This window comes from Polypterus senegalus, chromosome 10 (assembly GCF_016835505.1).
Source record: "Polypterus senegalus isolate Bchr_013 chromosome 10, ASM1683550v1, whole genome shotgun sequence".
Lineage (NCBI taxonomy): Eukaryota > Metazoa > Chordata > Cladistia > Polypteriformes > Polypteridae > Polypterus > Polypterus senegalus.
The window spans coordinates 16,765,070-16,786,175 of record NC_053163.1 but is presented as its reverse complement, the minus strand read 5'-3'; the positions used below and the strand labels follow the sequence as shown (position 1 = coordinate 16,786,175).

Below are 21,106 nucleotides of genomic sequence, written 5' to 3'. Positions count from 1 at the left end.
CCCGAGATGAGTCCGACCACCGTTGTGTCATCTGCAAACTTTATGATCTTGTTGCTATGGTGAGTGGGGACACAGCCATATGTGTAGAAGGGTGTAGAGGAGCTGGCTGAACAAACAACCTGTCAGCTTTGACCTCATGTGTCAGTGTGTAGAGACTGCTGTATGACTGTTCGTGAGCGCAGCCCCTCTCTCCACGAGAGGTAAAAGAATTTAGGAATAGCGTGTAAAGCATGAGCTAACTAGTTTGATATAAGCCGTTTAAAAATCACACAGAGGTATGCATCAGTTCCCTTTTAAATCACATTTGATACGTATAAAAATCATTCTAAAACAAGCCCTTTTCTATCAAATATATCCCACATTTTAAATAATCAAATACATGTATTTTCAGCTGAGCTATGGAGCCACAGGTGTCCGGCCAAAGGCTTAGATGTAAGCCCCCGTACACCGACCCATTAAGGATAAAATGGAGCATCTTCATGATCTTTTTAGAACAATGATTTCTATTTTTTATGGATAGGACTAAATGAAATATAATTATTGCTAATATATTCTATTCTCCCGAGAGTCACAGCATTCAAGATCACGGTATGGCATATTTTTGATTATTATACGCACCAAATGAGTATGTTTTAAAAAACGGATGGCTGAATCCTTATATTTTATCCTTAATCTTTCCAAGTTGATTCTCCAGTAAATCCCTTTTTAAAAATTATACCTGTTTAAAACGAGAGGGGTTGGGGCTTTAAATTCAAAAATGCTCATTGGTTACCGTTAATTATTATGTTCAGTAGCATCTCTCTGTGTGTAGCCACGTGAGTGCGCTAATGTGTGAGTGTACAAGTTGCAGCATTTTATTTCTATCTATGTGAACGATGATTAAGGTTCAAATTCATACGACTGAAGTAAGCAATAGCCGTTTTTTCTGTTACCGAAACGGGTAATCCATTCCATTAGTTTTTGTCTCGGCGTCTGGAAATTCAACCAGGTCCTCTCGTCTGAGAACATTCAGGAGTGATTTAAAAGCTCAGGCAGGGATTGTGTGCGTTAGCTCTGACATAATAAGATGTCAGCATTCTGAACTACGTACGTACAGAAGGACCCGCTTGTGAAATGCGTACTCTTTCAAAACAGACTTTCGCTGTAGCCGGGTGTTCTCTGTACGGAGCCGCCTGTTTTTAAAAGTCTGAGATAACGAAACATTTTTTGCTTTATAAACTCTCATTTGGACAGCCGGTTGGAGACAGACTCCAGGGTTGAACAGTGACCAGGAGCTAACTGCATCTGTGTTTTCATTCATTCCGCTAAATGAAATGTAATTATTTTAATACAGACTAGTAGCCCCAAAGTCCGGATTATATTTAGATATATCAAGTGTATTGTTGAATAATTGAGTAAATGAATATTAGAATATGTTCCTGTATTTATGAGATTATACTCGTATCTTAATAAACCTGACATCAGGCTGTCTGTTTTTATTTACATCTTTAGATTTTAAAAAGTTTGTATCTATACATTTTTCTGAGGTGCCGGTTTCTTTATCCACTTTTTCACAAAGGTAAGGTATCTTTTGCAAAATGGACATATAAAGTTTTACTTTTGCATCGACGCTCAAGTCACCGCGTTCAAGTATGAATTTTATTTGTTTATCCAGTTCACTTTCTATAGCGTTTAAAAGGTCGCTGGAAGCCGGAGCTTTCTGTCGCAGTTGAGCCGTTTGTTTTCGAGGTACTTGGTACATCTTGCGAGTGTATTCATATTTATACTCTCGAATGAATGGAATGGCCGCACTTAATAGGGCTCTGAGAAACCCTCCTTTCTGAATTAAAAGTGTTTTTTTCTTTTTAACGGAAATTTTCTATCGCCGAGTTTTTTTAAGGGCGCAACAAGGCTTCTTCAGCAGAGGTTTGAGTTTGTGTGTTACCGGGGTATGTTTTAAGCTGCTTCATCAGGAACAGAGTATCCAAACCGTGCACTTCCCCCAAGCTGGTCGGCCAGCGGAATGCCAGCGCCATGCACGAAGCTGTACCTTGCTCATTAAGCCAGTGAGCACTCGTGTCCCATACTCCGCACGACTCCGAGTGTCTCGGCAATCATTGCTTAGATGAAGCCCTAGCAATAACACAGCTCTATTCTGTTGTATCTCTTTATTAGGCAGATAGTCAGAAAACAAAGCTCAATCTCATTGCATAGCCATTGCCAGGGTCATTACCAAAGCCACCATTCTCATTGATGGTAACTATTTACAATTTAGTAACCCCGGACGGCAATAACCCAAACCCACCCTACCAGTTGAACACAAACACATACAACAATTACAACAGGAACAATAATTCGATTGCCTTGCTAATTTAACACAAACAGTAAACTTTACATAAATTACCCACAATGCATCATGCCGCCAGCACTGGCTGCCGGGTCACTACAATATTAATACGGTACTAGTCAGGGTCTATTGAGGATCAGGATTTCACTTTCTTTTTTTAAAATCTGGTACCTCCTTTTTCGATCTTGTGCATTGTTCAGTAAACCTTATTTTTTGGTGGACCAGAACATTTTGCTTACACTCCACTCATTAGTCTCTTTAGGTTTTTAACTGTTATACCTATCTATATTTATAAGATTCAGCAGTCCTTTGAAAATGTTTCAGTGACAGTAGTAAGTTGTAACTTAATCATATTGTGCAAAAACCCAGACTACTCACTTTTAAAATCGCTGCTCTGAATTTACCAATTCAACCAATATGTCAGCTTTGGATCCATCTCATCACTGCAATTGGGCCTTTCTTTTTGTAGATTTAGGTTGTAGGGCAGCATTTCTCAACCTTTACGTATTTGCGAACCGAGTTTTCATTAACAGTTTTAATCACACCCTCTAACGTTTTTTTTGAAAGTAGTCCAATAATACCAATATGTCCTTTTTTAATTAATGATATATCATAGATGCATATTTTATTATACCTACTTAACTTTTATCGATGTTTATCTAACTATTTCTAGTATCAGAATGTAGTTTAAGTTAATTTGTTTTGGGTTCAATAGATGTATTTTTCATATTTTCGATTTTTGTTTTCTTTTTTTTCACATCTTTACGCCTACCCTTTTTGTTACTTGATCGGCACCCTATGATTGCCTGTTTTGACCTGAGGATATCGTACCCAACTCAAGATTACTCTACGCCTAACACTAGACTACCTAAAAGAAAGAATAAACCTCACAGTTTTAGTAAAATTTTAATCATTGTGCTAACACATATAATAGATATTATGTAACTATTCACTAAAACATTTTCCATCCTGATTTGTCTAACATGTCCAAAATAAGCCTAATCATCAGCCCTGTAGTGTATAGGCTCCTATAACGTACTATAACCGTTCTTATTTTCAGGGGTTCATAACTGATGTAAAATGGAATGCTATTACCAAGCATTAACAGAATTTCTAAAACTTTTTATTATACAAAGCACCCTGAGTACCAAAGAGGTTATAGCATGTTAATGAAAATGACTTGAGACTCGATGCAAAAGTAAAACTTTATACGTCCATCTTGCAAAGATACCTTACCTTTGTGAAAAAAGCAGATAAAGAAACAGGTACCACAGAAAAATGTATAGATACAAACTTTCTAAATTCTAAAGACGTAAATAAAAACAGACAGCCTGATGTCAGGTTCCCTGTGTATTAAGATATACTCTCATAAATACAGGAACATATTATAATATTCATTTACCCAATTATTCAACAATACACTTGATACATCTAAATATCACCCGGACTTTTGGGCTACTAGTCTGTATTGAAATAATTACATTTCATTTAGCAGAATGAATGAAAACACAGATGCAGTAAGCTCCTGGGGCCTCATGTATAAATGGTGCGTACGCACAGAAATGTTGTGTAAGAACTTTTCCACGTTCAAATTGCGATGTATAAAACCTACACTTGACGTAAAGCCACAGTACCTCATACCTTGTCCTAAGCAAGTTCTCCACTTGGTTTTGCAGACTGGCGGCACCCAGCGTCAAAGCAGTGCTACTGTTCCTGTGTGGTTACTCTTTTATTTTCCTGGCACGGCTTTATAAATACACTGAAACTAACCGCATACTGTTTATTAGTGTAATCCATCTGATTGTAATTAACTTGTAACAATATAATGGTCCAGGGAATAGCCATAGTATTCCAAATACCATAACTGCTTTAGCGTTCTTACTCTCACTGCACCTTCTTCTTTCAGCTGCCCCGTTAGGAGTTGCCACAGCGGATCATCTTTTTCCATATTACTCTCACTGCACCACTCGGAGTATTTATATCACTGTATCTGAGTGTGAATCACAGCAGCAGCTGATCGGAAAGAGAATTATCGGTATACAGCTTCAAGTACACGCTACCTCAGCCACAGCAAAACGTTTTAAAGCCTTTCCTGTACGGACCTCGTGGTTCAGAAACCCCCAAGAACTATAAACGCACTCAATCAATTGCTCCTTGTAGAACTGTTAGTACTTATAAGTACAATCACCTCACTGTAAACTTGCATTACAGTTATAATATCGCACAACCTGAGCCACTTTATAAAGTGCGTATTTACATATGATGACAATATCATTTTTAAGATGGAATGCAGCAAAATATGTTTATTATATTATAAAGGTAAAACTTTAACTTCATTTAAATAATCTATATTCTTCACTGTGACTGGCGTGAAGGATAGAATAATTAAACATGTACTGCGAAGATATTTCATTGTTCCTTAAATATTTTGAAGAATCGGTGCTCTAAGCTCACAGATGGCTTAACGTCTATTACAGAGCTGATTGTGTGGTGATCGGTTACTTGGAGAAAGACAAGCAAGGACTGCAGGGGTGGCCATGCCAATATATATTGAATATGAAATAGAAAGAGAAAATAACGACACAGCTAAAAACGCAGCTGCAAATCTTGACAAAGTTAAACGCTTGTGTCATGAGCATGAGGCGGTTATGCAGTGTCCGCAACGGATGTGGCCACCCACCGTGCATAAGGTACCATATTGACATTGGCAGGCAAAGGAGCCACCGATTCTTTCTCTGCCCAGGGCCGCCACAAGCCTAGAGCCGCCCCTGAGTACTGCTGCAATAAATAATTTCATCGAAGGTCGTACATAATCACTGCACCATGAAACCCATGTTTAATAACGTGCTTTAACTCATATCATCATGAAAATTATATCACTTATACATCTTAGTATTTTAGTTATTCAGAGAGCTGTAATATCACAAATGTAATGGATTCTGTGTACAGTCGGAGGAAGAGAGCCGGTTAAAGAAGCAAGTAGTGATTCACACACATAGAGCACATAGAAGATCACATACAAAACAAAACATTTAACGTGCTACTTTAGTTACGATGTGATTTGAGAAACTGGTTAATTAAACGATTTTAAGATGACGTTTATGATGTTCTACTTTAATGACAAAATAAACTACATGATTAAAGTGGAAATTTCGAGATTGAAGTTGACATTTCATGCTTTTTTCTCCACTGTGTGCCTTTTTTTTTCTCTGTACCCTAATCAGCTTTCATATGACACTCAGACGGTGGGCTACGACTCGACTCGACTACGACTCTGAGCTTTCAAGTTTCTCCAACAAGCTATGTCACTCGATCAACTTCCTTTTGTTGATTATACAACGGTTTAATTAAACAAATAGTATGTTTTTCCGTTGTCTCCACTTGCTATTCGCTGAAATTCTTATATTTTCCCCTGTGCTTTTCCCATTGTCTTTTCACAGAAGGCTGAGCTTAAGGGCGATTTATATTGATTTGCATATTCAAAGAGGTGTAATTCTGGGAGGAGTTGGGGCAGGACATAAGGCACGTGCACGAGCGCTAATTTTCACGCTGACCGGGATTTATGTAGCGGAAGAACGTGGAAGTTGGAGTACGCACAAATTCCTGCATCTGGATTTTTCTGTGCGTATGCACATTTCGGCTTTTGTGCTTACGCAATGTTATAGTGCGAATTCTACGCACGGCGTTATACATGAGGCCCCTGGTCACTGTTCAACCCTGGAGTCTGTCTCCAACCGGCTGTCCAAATGAGAGTTTATAAAACAAAAAATGTTTTGTTATCTCAGACTTTTAAAAACAGGCGGCTCCATACAGAGAACACCCAGCTACAGCGAAAGTCTGTTTCGAAAGAGTACGCATTTCACAAGCGGGTCCTTCTGTACGTACGTAGTTCAGAATACTGACATCTTATTATTTCAGAGCTAATGCACACAATCCCTGCCTGCGCTTTTAAACCACTCCTGAATGTTCTCAGACGAGAGGACCTGGTTGAATTTCCAGACGCCGAGACAAAAACTAATTGAATGGATTACCCGTTTCGGTAACAGAAAAAACTGCTTTTGCTTACTTCAGTCGTATGAATTTGAACCTTAATCATCGTACACGTAGACAGAAATAAAATGCTGCAACTTGTACACTCACACATTAGCGCACTCACGTGGCTACACACAGAGAGATGGTACTGAACATAATAATTAACGGTAACCAATGAGCATTTTTGAATTTAAAGCCCCAAACCCTTTCATTTTAAACGGAGATAATTTTTTAATAAGGGATTTACCTGAGAATCAACTTGTAAATATTAAGGATAAAATATAAGGATTCAGCCATCCGGTTTTTAAAACATACTCGTTTTTGGCGCATATAATAATCAAAAATATGCCATACCGTGATCTTGACTGCCGTGACTTTCAGGAGAATAGAATGTATTAACAATAATTATATTTAATTTAGTCTTGTCCATAAAAAATAGAAATCATTGTTCTAAGAAGATTATGAAGATGCTCCATTTTGCCCTTAATGGGTTGGTGTACAGGGGCTTACATCTAAGCCTTTGGACGGACACCAAAAAGTCAGGTATTTTTTTAAAAGACGCCTTTATAATAAGACTTCTTTAAGCAGCTGTCTGTCCTGTCTTTAAGACAATTTTACACAGACCCCATAAGATACACCCTGAGGTTAAAGGCCTATATGTGTGGATCATCTCTTGTGTCAGAAAAATGCTTGATCTGTACCCACAGCTGAAGTGTGAATCGTCCCTTTTAGCCCCCCGCCCATCTCTCCCTTGGCTTCATGCGGACAACACATTTTTTGGAAGAAGGTGAAAATGTCCGCCGTATGCTTGGAATAGCTATATGGTATTTTAAAGCTTTAAAGCGCCTTTTTCTATCTCCAGAATATCCGAGGGGTGAAGGCATTGGACAGGTGAAGTCAGGGTTATTCAAGTGTGCTCCGTTCACTCGGGGTGTGTCTGAGTGCAGTTCTAACTTTTAGAAAGTTAAATGCCTTTCTTCTGCAATGTGGCTTGATAGCTCAGCTGAAAATACATGTATTTGATTATTTAAAATGTGGGGTGTATTTGATAGAAAAGGGCTTGTTTTAGAACGATTCTTATATAAATTATAATTATAAAGCCAAGAATAGATTTTTTATTCGTATCAAATGTGATTTAAAAGGGAACTGCTACATATTATTTAACTCTGTGTAATGTTTAAAATTCTTATATTGACCTGCTTTACATGCTAAGCCTTAAAAATCCTTTAACTTTAAAAAACCCACCCGTCATGGAAACAGGGGTGGCGCGCTCACCAGTCTACACACAGCAGGGGTGGGTGCTCGGGAAGTTGCACACAAATGTATGCGTTCCGTGCACACGCAGATCCTTTTAGCTTTGAGCTCATGTGTCAGTGTGCAGAGACAGAGAGAGAGAGCCGGACCCCTGCTGTTTGAGGGAAAGGCTTTTTTCAGCGCAGAGCCTGTCAGCTCCTTTCTCTGGGAAACCTGAATCACAGCTAAGGCAGTAAGGACCTTTCTGTAAGATGAAAGAATCAATGGCTAGAAGTCTATCAGCGCCTTTCTGTGGGGAAACCTGATTCATAGCTGCTAGAGGATTTTCTGTAAAATGGAAGAGGTTGACTGATTGCAGGATCTGTAAGCCGGCTTAGATAAAAATGATTTTACAAATGATAAAGCAAAGGTTAGACAGATATTTTAAAATAATAGATAGATAGATAGATAGATAGATAGATAGATAGATAGATAGATAGATAGATAGATAGATAGATAGATAGATAGATATGAAAGGCACTATATAATAGATAGATAGATAGATAGATAGATAGATAGATAGATAGATAGAGAGGCATGACCCCACACTAGTGATGGGAAGTTCTGATCATCTTACCGACTCGGACCTTTGAGTCTCGTTCAGCAAAATGAACAAATCATTTTTCGAGTCATTTCGTTCAATTCTGTTCCGGCTCAGACTGAGTTGGTTAAGCTTATGGGGCTGTCACGTGATGAACGAACGACTCGAAAAACCCGAAGACCCGAAACAGGCGAATCAATTCCAATACAGAAACTATAGGAAGTTGCGCAAATGCGCATGTGCAACTGAACAAATCACTCCCACGAGACAATTTGTTCTTCCCGAGTCACATTAAAGATTCGTTCAAAATGAACGAATCATTCAAGAACGACCCATCACTACCCCACACAGTATATGCAGGAACTGCTAAAAGGTAGATCTGGCTGGCTGGTTGTGGACAGGAACATGTCTGGGCATGTCCTCGGGAGAAGGGTCAGAGAAGTGGGGGTCAGCCAACAAGCAGGTGATGACAGACCTGGGGCCAAGGCAGACTCAGGACATTCATGCCTGGACATGTCGATCGGCCCGGCAGCAACATGTATGGGCATGTCTTCGGGAGAAGGGGCCTGAAAGTGGGGGGTCAACAAGCAGGTGCTGCCAGACCGGGGGCCAAGGGAGAGGACGCATTCATCAAAAATGCTCTTGACACATACCTTGGACAAGCAGGTGGAGGTGCGGGATTAAAGAGGGGTGGGGAGGGGACAGGCTGCCATTCACCAATTTGTTTTGACAGCAAAAAGTTGTCAGTCATCTTTGATTGACAGCTTGACAGAATGTGCCTGGCTTATACTACTCATATCAGGGAGATCCGAGAGTCCCCATAACCATTAGCAGTAGTGGTCGGTGGAGACAAAGCCATAGAACTGAAAAACTGTTTATATGTGTGTATATTTAAGAGGGACATAGTAGCACCAGGGTCCAACAAGAGTGAAATGTTCACACCATTTAAACTGACTGTACATGACATGACAGCTGCTGGTCCTGAAATCAAATTATGAATTATAGTTGCAGTCTGTCCGTGCGCACTGATTGGAGAAGAACGACATACCTTAGCAAAGTGATTCCGTTAACCAGAGCTGCGACAGTGGCTTTGAGCTCTGGTCGTGTGTGATGGTGATCCACAGTTTCCTCAGTGCTGCTGAAGTTGTTCTGAATGCCTGCACTGCACAAACTGTATTGTCTGTTCTCGGTCTGTTGTGCTGACTTCGGATGCTGCGGAATCGTCCGGCTGCGAGTGCTGAGAGTAACTCTCTGATGCGGAGACAGAAGCAAAGCGTTTCAAAAGCTCTGACGCACAAACAGCCACAGATTCCACATGCCCTGAATGCTACTCCGACTGCATTTAGGAATATTAAATCATCTTTTTTAAGCAAAAGCATTTCGTGAACTTTATCATCGCTAGTGCATTCAGTTAGCAGGTGGCGGATCATTTTGTCTTGTAATGCCCCAAACTTGTATGAGCTAGCAAGTCCCTTTAAGTTTGTGACATACTGATGCACAGTCTCCCCACGAAGCTGACAGCGCTGTCTGAAAATAAATCTCCGTAGTAAAGCACTTTGTGGGGCAGAGAAGTGGGCATTCAAAAGTGTAACTGCAGCATCGTATGAGTCACTTGGTCCCAAAATTCCAAGCACTCGCTGCCCTTCCGCTACAAAAGCAATGAACGAGTAGCGACGTTTTGCGTGCGGCCGAAACATCCTCAAGCCCCAAGGCAGTGAGATAGACCTCAAAGGACAGTAATCAATGTGTCCACGAAATAGGAGGCTCAAAAGGGTAAATTGGGAAGGGAGACGGTGGTGAAAGAGAAAAGTCAGCCATTCTCGTCACCAAATTTAATGTCTAAGAGAGATGCTGACAGCTGGAAAATGCAACACCCACAATCTCCTTGTTTTCTTTTCTTTTTTTTTCATTTTTTTTTTATATTTCTCAGACCAAAGCAATCAAGCTTATCTCACAGAAAGCTGACCTACAGCATATGGCTGCGTAATCAAACCCTGTAATTCAATTATAACACAGTGCACATATACTGTATACACTATAACAGCATTATTTACTCTTTACTAAACACTGAACAGGGAGCATCCATCACAGAAGTCTATTACAGAATGATCAAAAACACAAAGGGTAGAGGTACATTTTATGAACTATTGAATTTATACACAGAGTCAATCAATGCATATGTTTACTCTGGTTGGTCTAGACCCAAATGACTTGTTAAAAATCAATCTATTCTGCGATCCTTTGGATTTAGCCATCACCCTTGAAATTTCTGTGTACGTAACAACTGTTTAATTTTGTTGTTTACAGGACATCTGCTGATCTCTTAGTCATTTCCTGGTAAAATGTATGGATTACATAAACCTTCCTCTGTTACCAAAACTATTTTTTATATATTTCAATGTACACTGCAAACCAAAATGTTTAACTATTGTTACCTTTAGATTATTCTCTTAGAGTATAAATGTGTGTGGACTGCAGTACCTTCTTCTCTGAACTTTACTGCAATAATGAAAAAGTATAACTCAGCAAATCAACAGAAAATATTTGGAACAAGAAGATTATGCTGTTAAAATTGATATCTCTTTATTATTTTTGGAATCAAATTAATGTTCTCTATTTGTAATTGACACTGCAGTTACAAATTTAGAAATAAAAGCATATCACACTCACTAAACTTTTAGAAAAGTCCTAAATTACAGGCAGTTGATGTATCACATTGTTAAATGTCTGTTTCATGTACAGAATTAAAGCTTTCAGCTCATGATGTGAACTTGAAATTACTTCTCTGTGGCCTTTATAATCACCCTCACTGCTGACTTTCCAAATTCATCAAGTGAATTTCTCAGGATGCAGTAGGTAGATAGAAATGACAAAGGCGCCCCAACAACCGATCCAACAATTGGGATTAAGTGAAATGCTTCTTCAGCAATCATAATAGCACCAGCAACTGAAGTGGTGATCAGTTTTAAAACTGAGGCTGCGCTAATATCAAAGATAAACGGATTCTTGACTTCTGCTTTGAGGACTTCCACGGGTTTCCCAACTTTCCATGCGAGTCTCTGAAGTGATTCATCATCCAGACCAAAGCTGCTTCGTATATACATAAATGCTGTTACTAAAATGCCGATATCACAAAGTAAGGACGTTCCGGGAATAGGAGATGCACCTGCTACAAACGAAGCCGCAGCAGCTGCCAGAATTTTTCCATGTAGACTGGCCTTTTTCATTTCAATGACTTCAGTGCTGAAATTGGGAAGGGAGAGTTTAAATACATGCCTCTTGTTCTCACTCAGATCGGATTCCACCACGTTACAAAATCTGGAAAAATCAAAATCACTCATACGGTAACTGGACACCAGGAAGACTTCTTGTGAAGGAAACTTGTTCTCCTCCAGCTTTTTGATGCAGTACTGTCTGATTTTGTCGAGTTCTTTCTCCCTGTCTTGTTGTCGGTTCTTTTTTTCTAGATTATCAATTTCAATGTCTATTTTGCTGCGTAGGAAGTAAATCTTCTTTCCCATTTCATGTATTTGTCTGGCAAGAAAAACATCATTTTCCATGACCCTCACTCCCAGAACAACAATGAAAACATCGTATTTGTCAAGTTCAAGTTTTTTGACATATGTTTTACTTGAAAATGTTGTAGTGCCAACACCTGGGAGGTCATAAAAACAGACAGTTGGCAGTTGTGGGTGTTGATAATCTGTGACCTTCATAGTTTGCTCTGTAGAGCCCTCTTCAGCTGCACCAGGGTCACCATCACTCAGACCCCTCATGGCATTGATTAAGGCAGATTTGCCCACGCCAGACTCTCCAGTAACTGCAATTTTCAGTGTTTCATTTTCTAGAGCTTCATTCTTTTCTTTAATTCTGGAAACAACTGCTTCAAAGCCCCCTTTATTGTAAAGTGAAGCAAGTTGTTTTACCTCATCCTCTTTAAAAAAGCCGTAGTAAGTAGATATTGTATTGCCCATTATGTTTCTGCAATTATAAAAATAGGTTTGAGTAAATATTTTACACTTTTATTGATACCACAAATATTTTATCTTCAACAAAGCTGCAATATTAATGATAGAAAAGTTTGATGGCCACTGAGTGGCAGGTTCAGGTGGACATGTTGACTGTACAGGTCAGTATATGTTACTGCTATTTTAAACCTGATGACTTAACACTCACTTCTACTTTTTTACAGGCACTGTTTCTCATATTTTTAAATAATTAAATTTGAAAATGGACTTTTGTTAGGAATATCAAAACCCTACGATTAATACGGTAACCATGGAAAACTGAGGAAAACCACAAAAACCTAAAATATAAAATAAAACAGGAAACATTCCTTGCCTTTCTTACCACTAATACTAAAGAGATACATGACCTGCTACTCCACACCTACACCTCCCTTACTTACTCAGTCATTTTATCACTTTTTGTTATGCCTGGAGCACCCAGATAGACATCTTGATCTTTTACCTGAGCCTTACACTTCATGAAGATCAGATGTAATACTCACTGGGAGTTCTACAATTCTGAGAAGCTTAGCTATCAAATAACACCTTAATTTAAAGAGTCACATATAGTCAATAGACAAGATCTTTTCTGATAATATTTGGTTATAAACTTGTGACAATTCAGCTAAAAATACTGTACATATTTAAAAAGAATAAGACATTCAGTTCCCAAAAGACCATCAATTCCTGTTTTCTGTACAGCTCTAGTAGCTTGGCTTCATGTATTTACAGAATCCTGCGCTCTGTGATAGAATATACAAGTATAGAGGCCATGTTCTGTTTCTCCATTATATAAGTCACAAGAGTCTGAAAGTTAAACTGATCGAAAATAAAATTACACTCTACTGAGTGAGCACGATGAAAACACAAAACAGAGTCGTATGAGCAACAAGAAAGAATTAGTTTGTGAACCAATAGCTAGAGAACGGTAAGAAATAAAGACTGTAAGAAAGAAACTAGCTGATCAGTTTTCACGTCTTTATAATAAACTGGCTTTGTACCATTTCTGAAAAAGACGTACATAAACATGGAAATAGTGGAATTATCACTCTGAACTTTGAAAGCTTACAAAGCTAATGGCAAGAAGTCATTTTGACCTTTCTTTCTTTTTCTTTCTTTCTTTCTGTGAGCAATCCTTCACCAACAAAACTGTTTTCATGCAGGGCCTGGGAATCCCCAAGAATACGCAGCCAGAAGAAAGTAAAGAGCAAAAAATAAATAAAGTGCAAGTCCATAATCAGGTTTACGTACATACTGTACAAATGCATTGAGAAATCACATTAGATAGACGGATGAAAGGCACTATATAACAGATAGATAGATAGATAGATAGATAGATAGATAGACATAACACATGTCTAGGGTGGATTATAAAAATACCTTTTTTTGTAACTTATTATTTTATATCATAAATGACAATCACGAATACAAAAACACTCATAGTGGCAGCCCTCCTGGGTTACATCGGGAACTCAGGCGTGTGACTTTATTGCTCAGAACTGTTGGACTCTGTGGCCACCACCTGGAGGAGCTGCACAGCTTAATGAGCTTGTGTTGGCTGGAATACAGCCACACCCAGAAATGCAGCCTAATTAATTATATATAGATGAGGGGGTACCCAAAATTAACCGGAATTGGAAAAAAAAATATGTTTTAATAATTTTTATTATCTGAAACTTTAGTCTCCTTCAAAGTACTTTCTGTATGAATAAATACTGTTGTTCCAATGGTTTTTTGAAAACATTTTTGGAATTGCTGAAGAGGAATGTTGTCCATTGCCTGCAGCGATTTTTCTTTGACTTCCTCCACAGTACAAAAACGCTTTCCTTTGAGTTAATTTGAGATCAACTGACATTTGCTCTTCTTTGAACAAACTTGAAAACAACTCATAGACGTGTGTTTTACTTAAAGCTCCCATTTTTAAAAGCAGTTTCAAGCATCACTACTGTTTAAGCAGCTGTTTTCACAAACAGGGAACACAATTTAATGCTGACTCGCTGTTCTTTAAGACTTCTCATCACAAAAAACAACGAGAGTGCTTTCAATTCCGGTTACTTAATTATTTTTTAATTTGCTGTATTTTATTTATTTATTTATTTATTTCATCGCTGATGTGACAAAGATAAAAGCATTTCTGCTGCTGGAATTAAGTAAACTCGTGTCATTGTGCCATATAACTAATAACTGGAAGTCAGGGGGCTGCTTCACGGGGATGGTGGTATTTAGCAGCCCGATCATGAATTTGGCACACGTTCCCCTGAAGGAATTATTTACAAACCAAAGGCGTGTCTCTAAAACAGTAACAACCTTTCACTTTAAATGATTACTTCCTAATCTATTAGATAATAATAACAGCCAGCTGAGAAGAATGTGGAAGGAGGTGATTAATTTACGGATTTTCAAAAATTAAGCTTTTGACTCAAAATATGAAAGGATGTACAAAGAATCAAAAATGGGTTTGTCTCTCTTATCCTTTCCTGAGCTCAGAATCATTCACCATGTTGTAGAGCAAGTCCGATAAAGTTCTGAGTCAAAAAACAAAAGGGATTGAATCAAAAATCAGCATCAGAGCTGATGACAGTAAATACATGTGCTTCTCTCCTTGAAATGCTAAGACAGTAATAAAAGTTGTGTGAACAATAATGTGTATTTTCATCCTGAATTCACCCCACAAAAAGTGAAGACCAGATGATCTCCACGAAATGGCGTCTGTAGACGAGATCAAAAAATAAATAACTGAAATTTCTGCAGATACAATGATACAGTACAAGAGCCTAAAGACTAAACAAGTGCTAAAACAGTTTACAATGTTAAGAACTGAATCCTTCTAGCATTTACCTGATTGACCGATGAACTGATGTTCGTCTGATAAAGGATTATTGTTTCTGTTTGTCTTTTAGAAGCGGTGGCATTTGACCATCTTCTCTTTTGTCTTACAGAAGTTTGGAAATGTCATTTTATACTCGGGGCCCTCCGCCCATTAAAAACCGGTTTGTGTCCTGTTTACTACACAGATAAAACTATTTCTTAGAAACGGGTATATTTTGGTTTCGATTCCTCTAGCATTACCTCCAACCACCTTTCAGGGCAAACTAGAATACAATACAAAATGAAGAGGAGGGGAGGCGATATTTAAAACTTTAATTCTTGTGTTTAAGAGTTCGACTTCTAATCCTGTGCACCAAACTGCATCACATTGCATCATGCGAATTATAGTTAAACTTTGGAAATATAGCAGAAATTAAGTTTAGGGAAATCACTTTTATAAGGATAAAGAATATTTATTCACAAACACCTTTTTTTGCACAGTATATTGCTGATTCCATTTTCCTCTATTTATTTATGCTTTCAGCTGCTTCAGTTGGGAGGTGCAGCCGATCTTGCTAGCATCAGACAAAATGCAAGTGCCAAGCCTGGACAGGATGCCATGAACATTAATGACATTAATCCCGTTCAGAGTAGAAGGGAACTGGAATCTTAAAATAGTTGCACCATGTTGGAGACTCTTACCCATATACTCCTAAGGACAACTTAGAGTCACCAACTGATAACCTCATGTCAAGATGAGAATGGAAAGCCACGTTGAAGTAGTCAGAACATGTAAACCACACAAAGGTGAAAACTAGGAGAGAATTTTGAAACTAGGATGGTGAATTCATGAAGGAAAAGTGCTGGCAATTATCCCATACCTACACCCTGCACTGGACACGCACTCTCTTCTGGAGTTTCCTTCCTTGTGTCCAGTGTTCCTGGTATGGTCTGGTCTGCTGTGAACTGAAATAAGCAAGTTTGTTTTGATATGTTATAAATAACCCATATTTTTGCATTTTCATTATTTTTATATTTACATCGAAAAAAAGATGTACTAAACATTAGGTAAAGAAATCTCTATGGTAAGAAAATATTTCCATTTGTATATCTGACTACTAGTAGTTACTATGGTGGCCAGACGTCTGTCCTTTTAACTAATAAGAGAGCAGAATCTAACAGGAAAATTTGTTGAGTAGTTGAAAAGAGACAAGACCTCCTGGCCACAGAGGACATTTGGTCTGAGAAGGGAACTTATGAAACAGTGCCTAGTTCTGTGAATGTTCTCTCAATTTGTGTTTTCATTATTCTACTACATACTGGTAATGATTCCTGTGCAAGGAACTGGTTTACAGAGAATAGCAGGAGTGATGAAAAAAACATCAGAAGATGCAAAGAACACTTAGAACCTGTTAGAGTCCTACTCAACATACAATAGTCAAAAAATCACCAAAGTGAGTAAACTAAATAAAAATCACACCTGGAAATACATCTTGCAAATCCCTTACACTACCGTTCTTCAGTTGTCCTCAACTAATGCTGACTTTCATTATTTGTTTTAATTAAAGTATCTGATACTTGAATTCTACAAGCTGTGTGCTGCAATCTGGGTGGTCCAGGAATCCTTTGCATGCCTTGAAAATGTGTCTGGGGAATATTCCTGAATACAATTTTCAAAAATATGTTGTCATCAGGCACTCAATGCCCAATACTGGATATGTGAGACAATTTTAAATATGAACTCTAAAGAAAATCATTATTAGGGTGTCGCCTTTTATTTGAGCCTGTTTTACTCTTGAAGAAGTGTTCTTTGTCCTTCTGTACTCACAAGTATCTACAGCAGCAGTGCTGCTCTATGGCAGGGTGTCACTTAGCTTAAAGGAATACACCATCCAATAATACTTTTATTCAAATATTTTACTTCATGTTGTTTGTAGTGATGGTTGAGAAAACTAAAGACCCACCTCTCCCTCTTATTTATTGGTCAAGAGTCCTGTCTAAATGACTCCTGTTTGTTACTTTCATTTTCCCGGGTTTTAGAACATTAGAGCAATCTAGAAGAGAAAAGGCCATTCAGTACAACAAAGCTCTCCAGTCCTATCCACTTAACTCTTCTCTAATAACATCAAGTCGAGATTTGAAATTCTCTACTATCTACCTCACTACTTGGTCACTTATTCTTTGTTTCTGTGATTCTCTGCGTTGGGAAAAATTCCCTAATATTTGTGAAAAATTTACACTTAACAAGTTTCCAACTATGTCTCCATGTTCTTGATGAACTCATTTTATACTTAAGGTTTCAATGCACTGGACTAATTCCCTTCATGATATTTAACACTTCAATCACGTCTCCTCTTAATCTTCTTTTGATTAAACTGTAAAGGCTCAGCTCCTTTTATCTTTCCTCATAATTTATCCCTGTAGCCCTGGAATCAGCCCCGACGCTCTTCTCTGGACCTTTTCTAGTGCTGCTGTGTCCTTTTCTTAGCCTGCAGACCTAAACTGCTCCCAGGATTCCAGTGTATAATAAACCTTACGCAGAACCTCCTGACGTTCTGTTAGTCTTCTTAATGGCTTCTGATGCTGTCTGGCAGTTAATTGTGTCAAGTCCACTATGACTCTTAAATCCTTCTCATAAGGTGTACTTTTGATTTTCAGACATCCCATTTTGTATTCAAACCTCGCATTTTTATTTCCTATGTGTAATACTTTACATTTATTGACATTGAATTTTATCTGCCACAAATCTTCCCAATCCTGTATGCTCTCCAAGTCCGTCTGTAATGACTTAATGGATCAGAGATTATCGACCAATCCATTTATCTTGGTATCATCTGCAAATTTAACCAGCTTGCTATTGTGGTACAGTAGTTCCACAGCTCAAAAAGGAGAGGCTGTTTTTAAAAATTAAATTATTGTCCAGTTTATTCTTAGAGTGTCTGCATGCTCATGCGGCTTTGGGGAGTTGGTGGAGTAATTGGGGCAAGGCGTGTCTGCATATGAAGGTGCGGTATTTCTCAACTGTTTCATCAGCTTCCTGCGGTGCATGATTGAGATGCTGCACCGTGCAGGCGCAAGATGAGGGAGAAGGAATTGAAATGGGAGTTAAAAAAGAGAGCAGAGATTAAAGATAGAAAGAATGAGAGGAGCTGGAGTGATCCGGCGATTATAGAGAGTGAAGCAGGTAGATGAGGATGGAACCCCAGGAGGCAGCACGAGCCCAGCGCTCAAGAGGGGTCACAAGGATCACTTCTGCTGAGCAATAAGGAGCAGGAGTGATCGCTACACTCTGGTGTGTCCTCTCGCCAGCTGGAGCCTGGATTGACAGCGGTGGGAGGATGCTACACTTTGTCTGGATTGGCAGCAGTGGGTGCAGTAGCAAGGTGCAGTGGATCTCCGCTGAACGCTGTGGATCGGGCGGCAGGAATAAGGACTTGGTATAATGGATGTCTGAGCCTATTGGTGGACGTCTCTCCATGCTGCAAGGTCCGGGAAGGATAAGCTGGAGAGGTGTCAGTTTTAAAAGGAAAGCCCCGTGGACAGAGGATTCTTAAAAGTAATTTAACCTTGTTTTTAATAGATTTATTTATTGGGATTTTAACCTCTACGTTCACCCATTTTTGTGGATTATTAGATGTTTTGAGCACTGAACACTTGTTTTGACTGTTTTTTAGTTAATAAAAGTAATGAGCACTTTTCACCATCCTGTTGCTTGCCGTGTTTTGTCACAATCTGCCAAGCTCATCTCAGTTACGGTACTGATGGTGTCGGATTTAAAAGTGTCAAAAATGGAACAGGGATCTAGGAGCTAACCCGGGCCATCAAAGTTACTTTTTCCTAAACAAATCATTAAATATATTAAAGACAGAAGCCGCCCTCGCACTCACCCCTGTAGAACGTCAGCCAATTCTGATAAGGTTCCCTGCACCATCACCCTCTGCTTCTTGTGTCTGAGCCAATTTTGCACCCATTTACACACCACACTCTGAGCTCCCACTTCCTTTAGTTTGATGTCCAAAATCTCTCGTGGTCCCTTATTATGCTCCACTTTCATTATATCATACTGTTGCCTCCTCATCTAATTCCAGCATGTTGGTAAATTACAACCTCCCTCATTTAAACCCGTGCTGACTGTTCAGTAAATCTCCTGCTCTTGCCATGTGCTGCTTAATATTTTCTTTAAAATTTAATTCCATTAATTTTCCTGTGATCATGCTGGTCTATAGTTTCTTGGATCTCTCCAATCACCCTTTTATGCACTGGGATAATAATTGACATTTTCCAGTCCCTCAGGATTTCTTAATGTAAAAGAAGACCTCAATGATAAGTATGGACAAATAAGATGTTTCATTTAGTTTACACCCTGGGGAAGGAAAGCAGCACCACAGTCATAGAAATATGAAGGAATTTCAACTGTCATCCATCATAAGGAGAGCCAGGCAATCAAATGTGTGCAATGTCACATATCCCCAAGCCCATGTAAAATTTTAAGAATAAATATGGGACAAAGGGACGACAATAGAATGCAGCAAAGACACAGGAAGAAATGTCAGAGATGAAGAAACTTGTGACACTTTTATAATCACATTAGAGAAGGTAATCTTTGAATAACATTGGTCACTAAATCACAGTGCTGCCCAGCACAACATTCCCTCCTGACATTGCTAATTTTTCAGCAAGCTTTACTATGATTGTTGTGATGGAGGGCCGGCATTTCATTCCGGCCGGGACGTCCCTCATCGGAAGAAAATAGCCTTTTTAGGGCAATACTTCCCCCGGGATGCTAGATGGCAGATCCTCTGGATGGAAATGGTTCCTCGGATTCCGGCAGGGCAGCATTGGACATGGAGTCCGTCTCATCAGCCCTGTTAGGTGCTGTGGGTGCCGCCAGGGGATGCTCACCAAGAACCCGGGGACTATTACGGTTATGTCACCCCGGAAGTACTTCAGAGTCACAAGGACGGAATCCCGCAGTATGTCCGTGATACTTGAAGAAGGTGTTTGACCCGGAGAAGGAATACTTCCGGGTCATGGACTTTAAAAGGACTGTGTGAAACCCAGCAGATCGAGCGAGAGAGGAGGATTGATTATTGTTATTACTGAATTTATATTGTGTATCGTGGAGGTGCTTTGTACACAATTGAAGAAATTAAATTCATTTCTGATACTTTTACCTGGTGTCTAGACGTGTTCTCTTTAGGTTCAGGGGTCAACTGAGACCCCTAGTGTCACACTGTATATATCCAGACTTTGCTATCTATTAAATCTTCTTTAATTTGGTATTTCTTACACTTAAATAAATACCACATTACTTTTACATTTTGATACTTTATAGTTATATCTTGAATGATTGAAGTAAATATTACAGCACCTACTGTGAGAACAGTGCCACCTTCTTGCCCACAGGATTGACAAGACTGACAGGTTACTCCAGGATATTTAGAACAAGTACAGTAGAAATAAAACACTGCTGCCTAGTAAGTGTCCCTATAACCAAAGTGATAGACGTTTTGTGTGTCGTAATGTCACCATATGTTTGTTAATGCTGGTGCTAGTGAGCCCTTATGAAGAGTACTAACAGTGGCAGGCATTTGCCGTCACTCTTACACAATACATATTTATGTCAAGGAGATCCTATGTGCAATATTGTGGGTTGGGCTAGCAATTGGCATCACCCAAGACTTTTTCTGGATAGGATATGTATGCGTATTCATGTGTTTGGGTTATTCTTTAAGTACGGGAGAAGATGAACCAAAGAAAAGTACTTGGTAAGTCTTACAGATCCCATGATGATACACTCATTCTATCAGAAACATTGTTATCTCCACTCTCTCTAAAAATATGTTAAATGTATTTTCTTGGCAATCTGCACAAAATGTCATTTTTGGGTAACATGTTCTTATACTCCACATGATAAAATAGATTTGCTTTTAAAAATCAAACACAAATATAAAAATGTTTCAAATCAAAACATTTAGACTGAAAGTCAGTAGACGGACTGGGAGAGCATGGGGGGGTCATGGGGTCGCTGGAAAGGGGTGTGTGGTGCTTCTGAAATCTATGCAAAAGGACGAATGTCCAAGTCTTTAGAGTCCTGGT

General features: G+C 38.9%; 1 protein-coding gene across 1 annotated transcript; it reads right to left on the bottom strand.

Annotated features, from left to right (window-relative positions):
* Window positions 1–10,750: 10,750 nt before the first annotated feature.
* Window positions 10,751–15,118, bottom strand: LOC120536819 (interferon-inducible GTPase 5-like). Its single transcript, XM_039765321.1, has 2 exons — window positions 15,038–15,118; window positions 10,751–12,173 (listed from the first exon to the last, which is right to left on the bottom strand). Exon 2 carries the CDS (start codon window positions 12,164–12,166, stop codon window positions 10,970–10,972), a length of 1,197 nt encoding a protein of 398 aa, XP_039621255.1. The 5' UTR covers window positions 12,167–12,173; window positions 15,038–15,118; the 3' UTR covers window positions 10,751–10,969.
* Window positions 15,119–21,106: the final 5,988 nt, after the last annotated feature.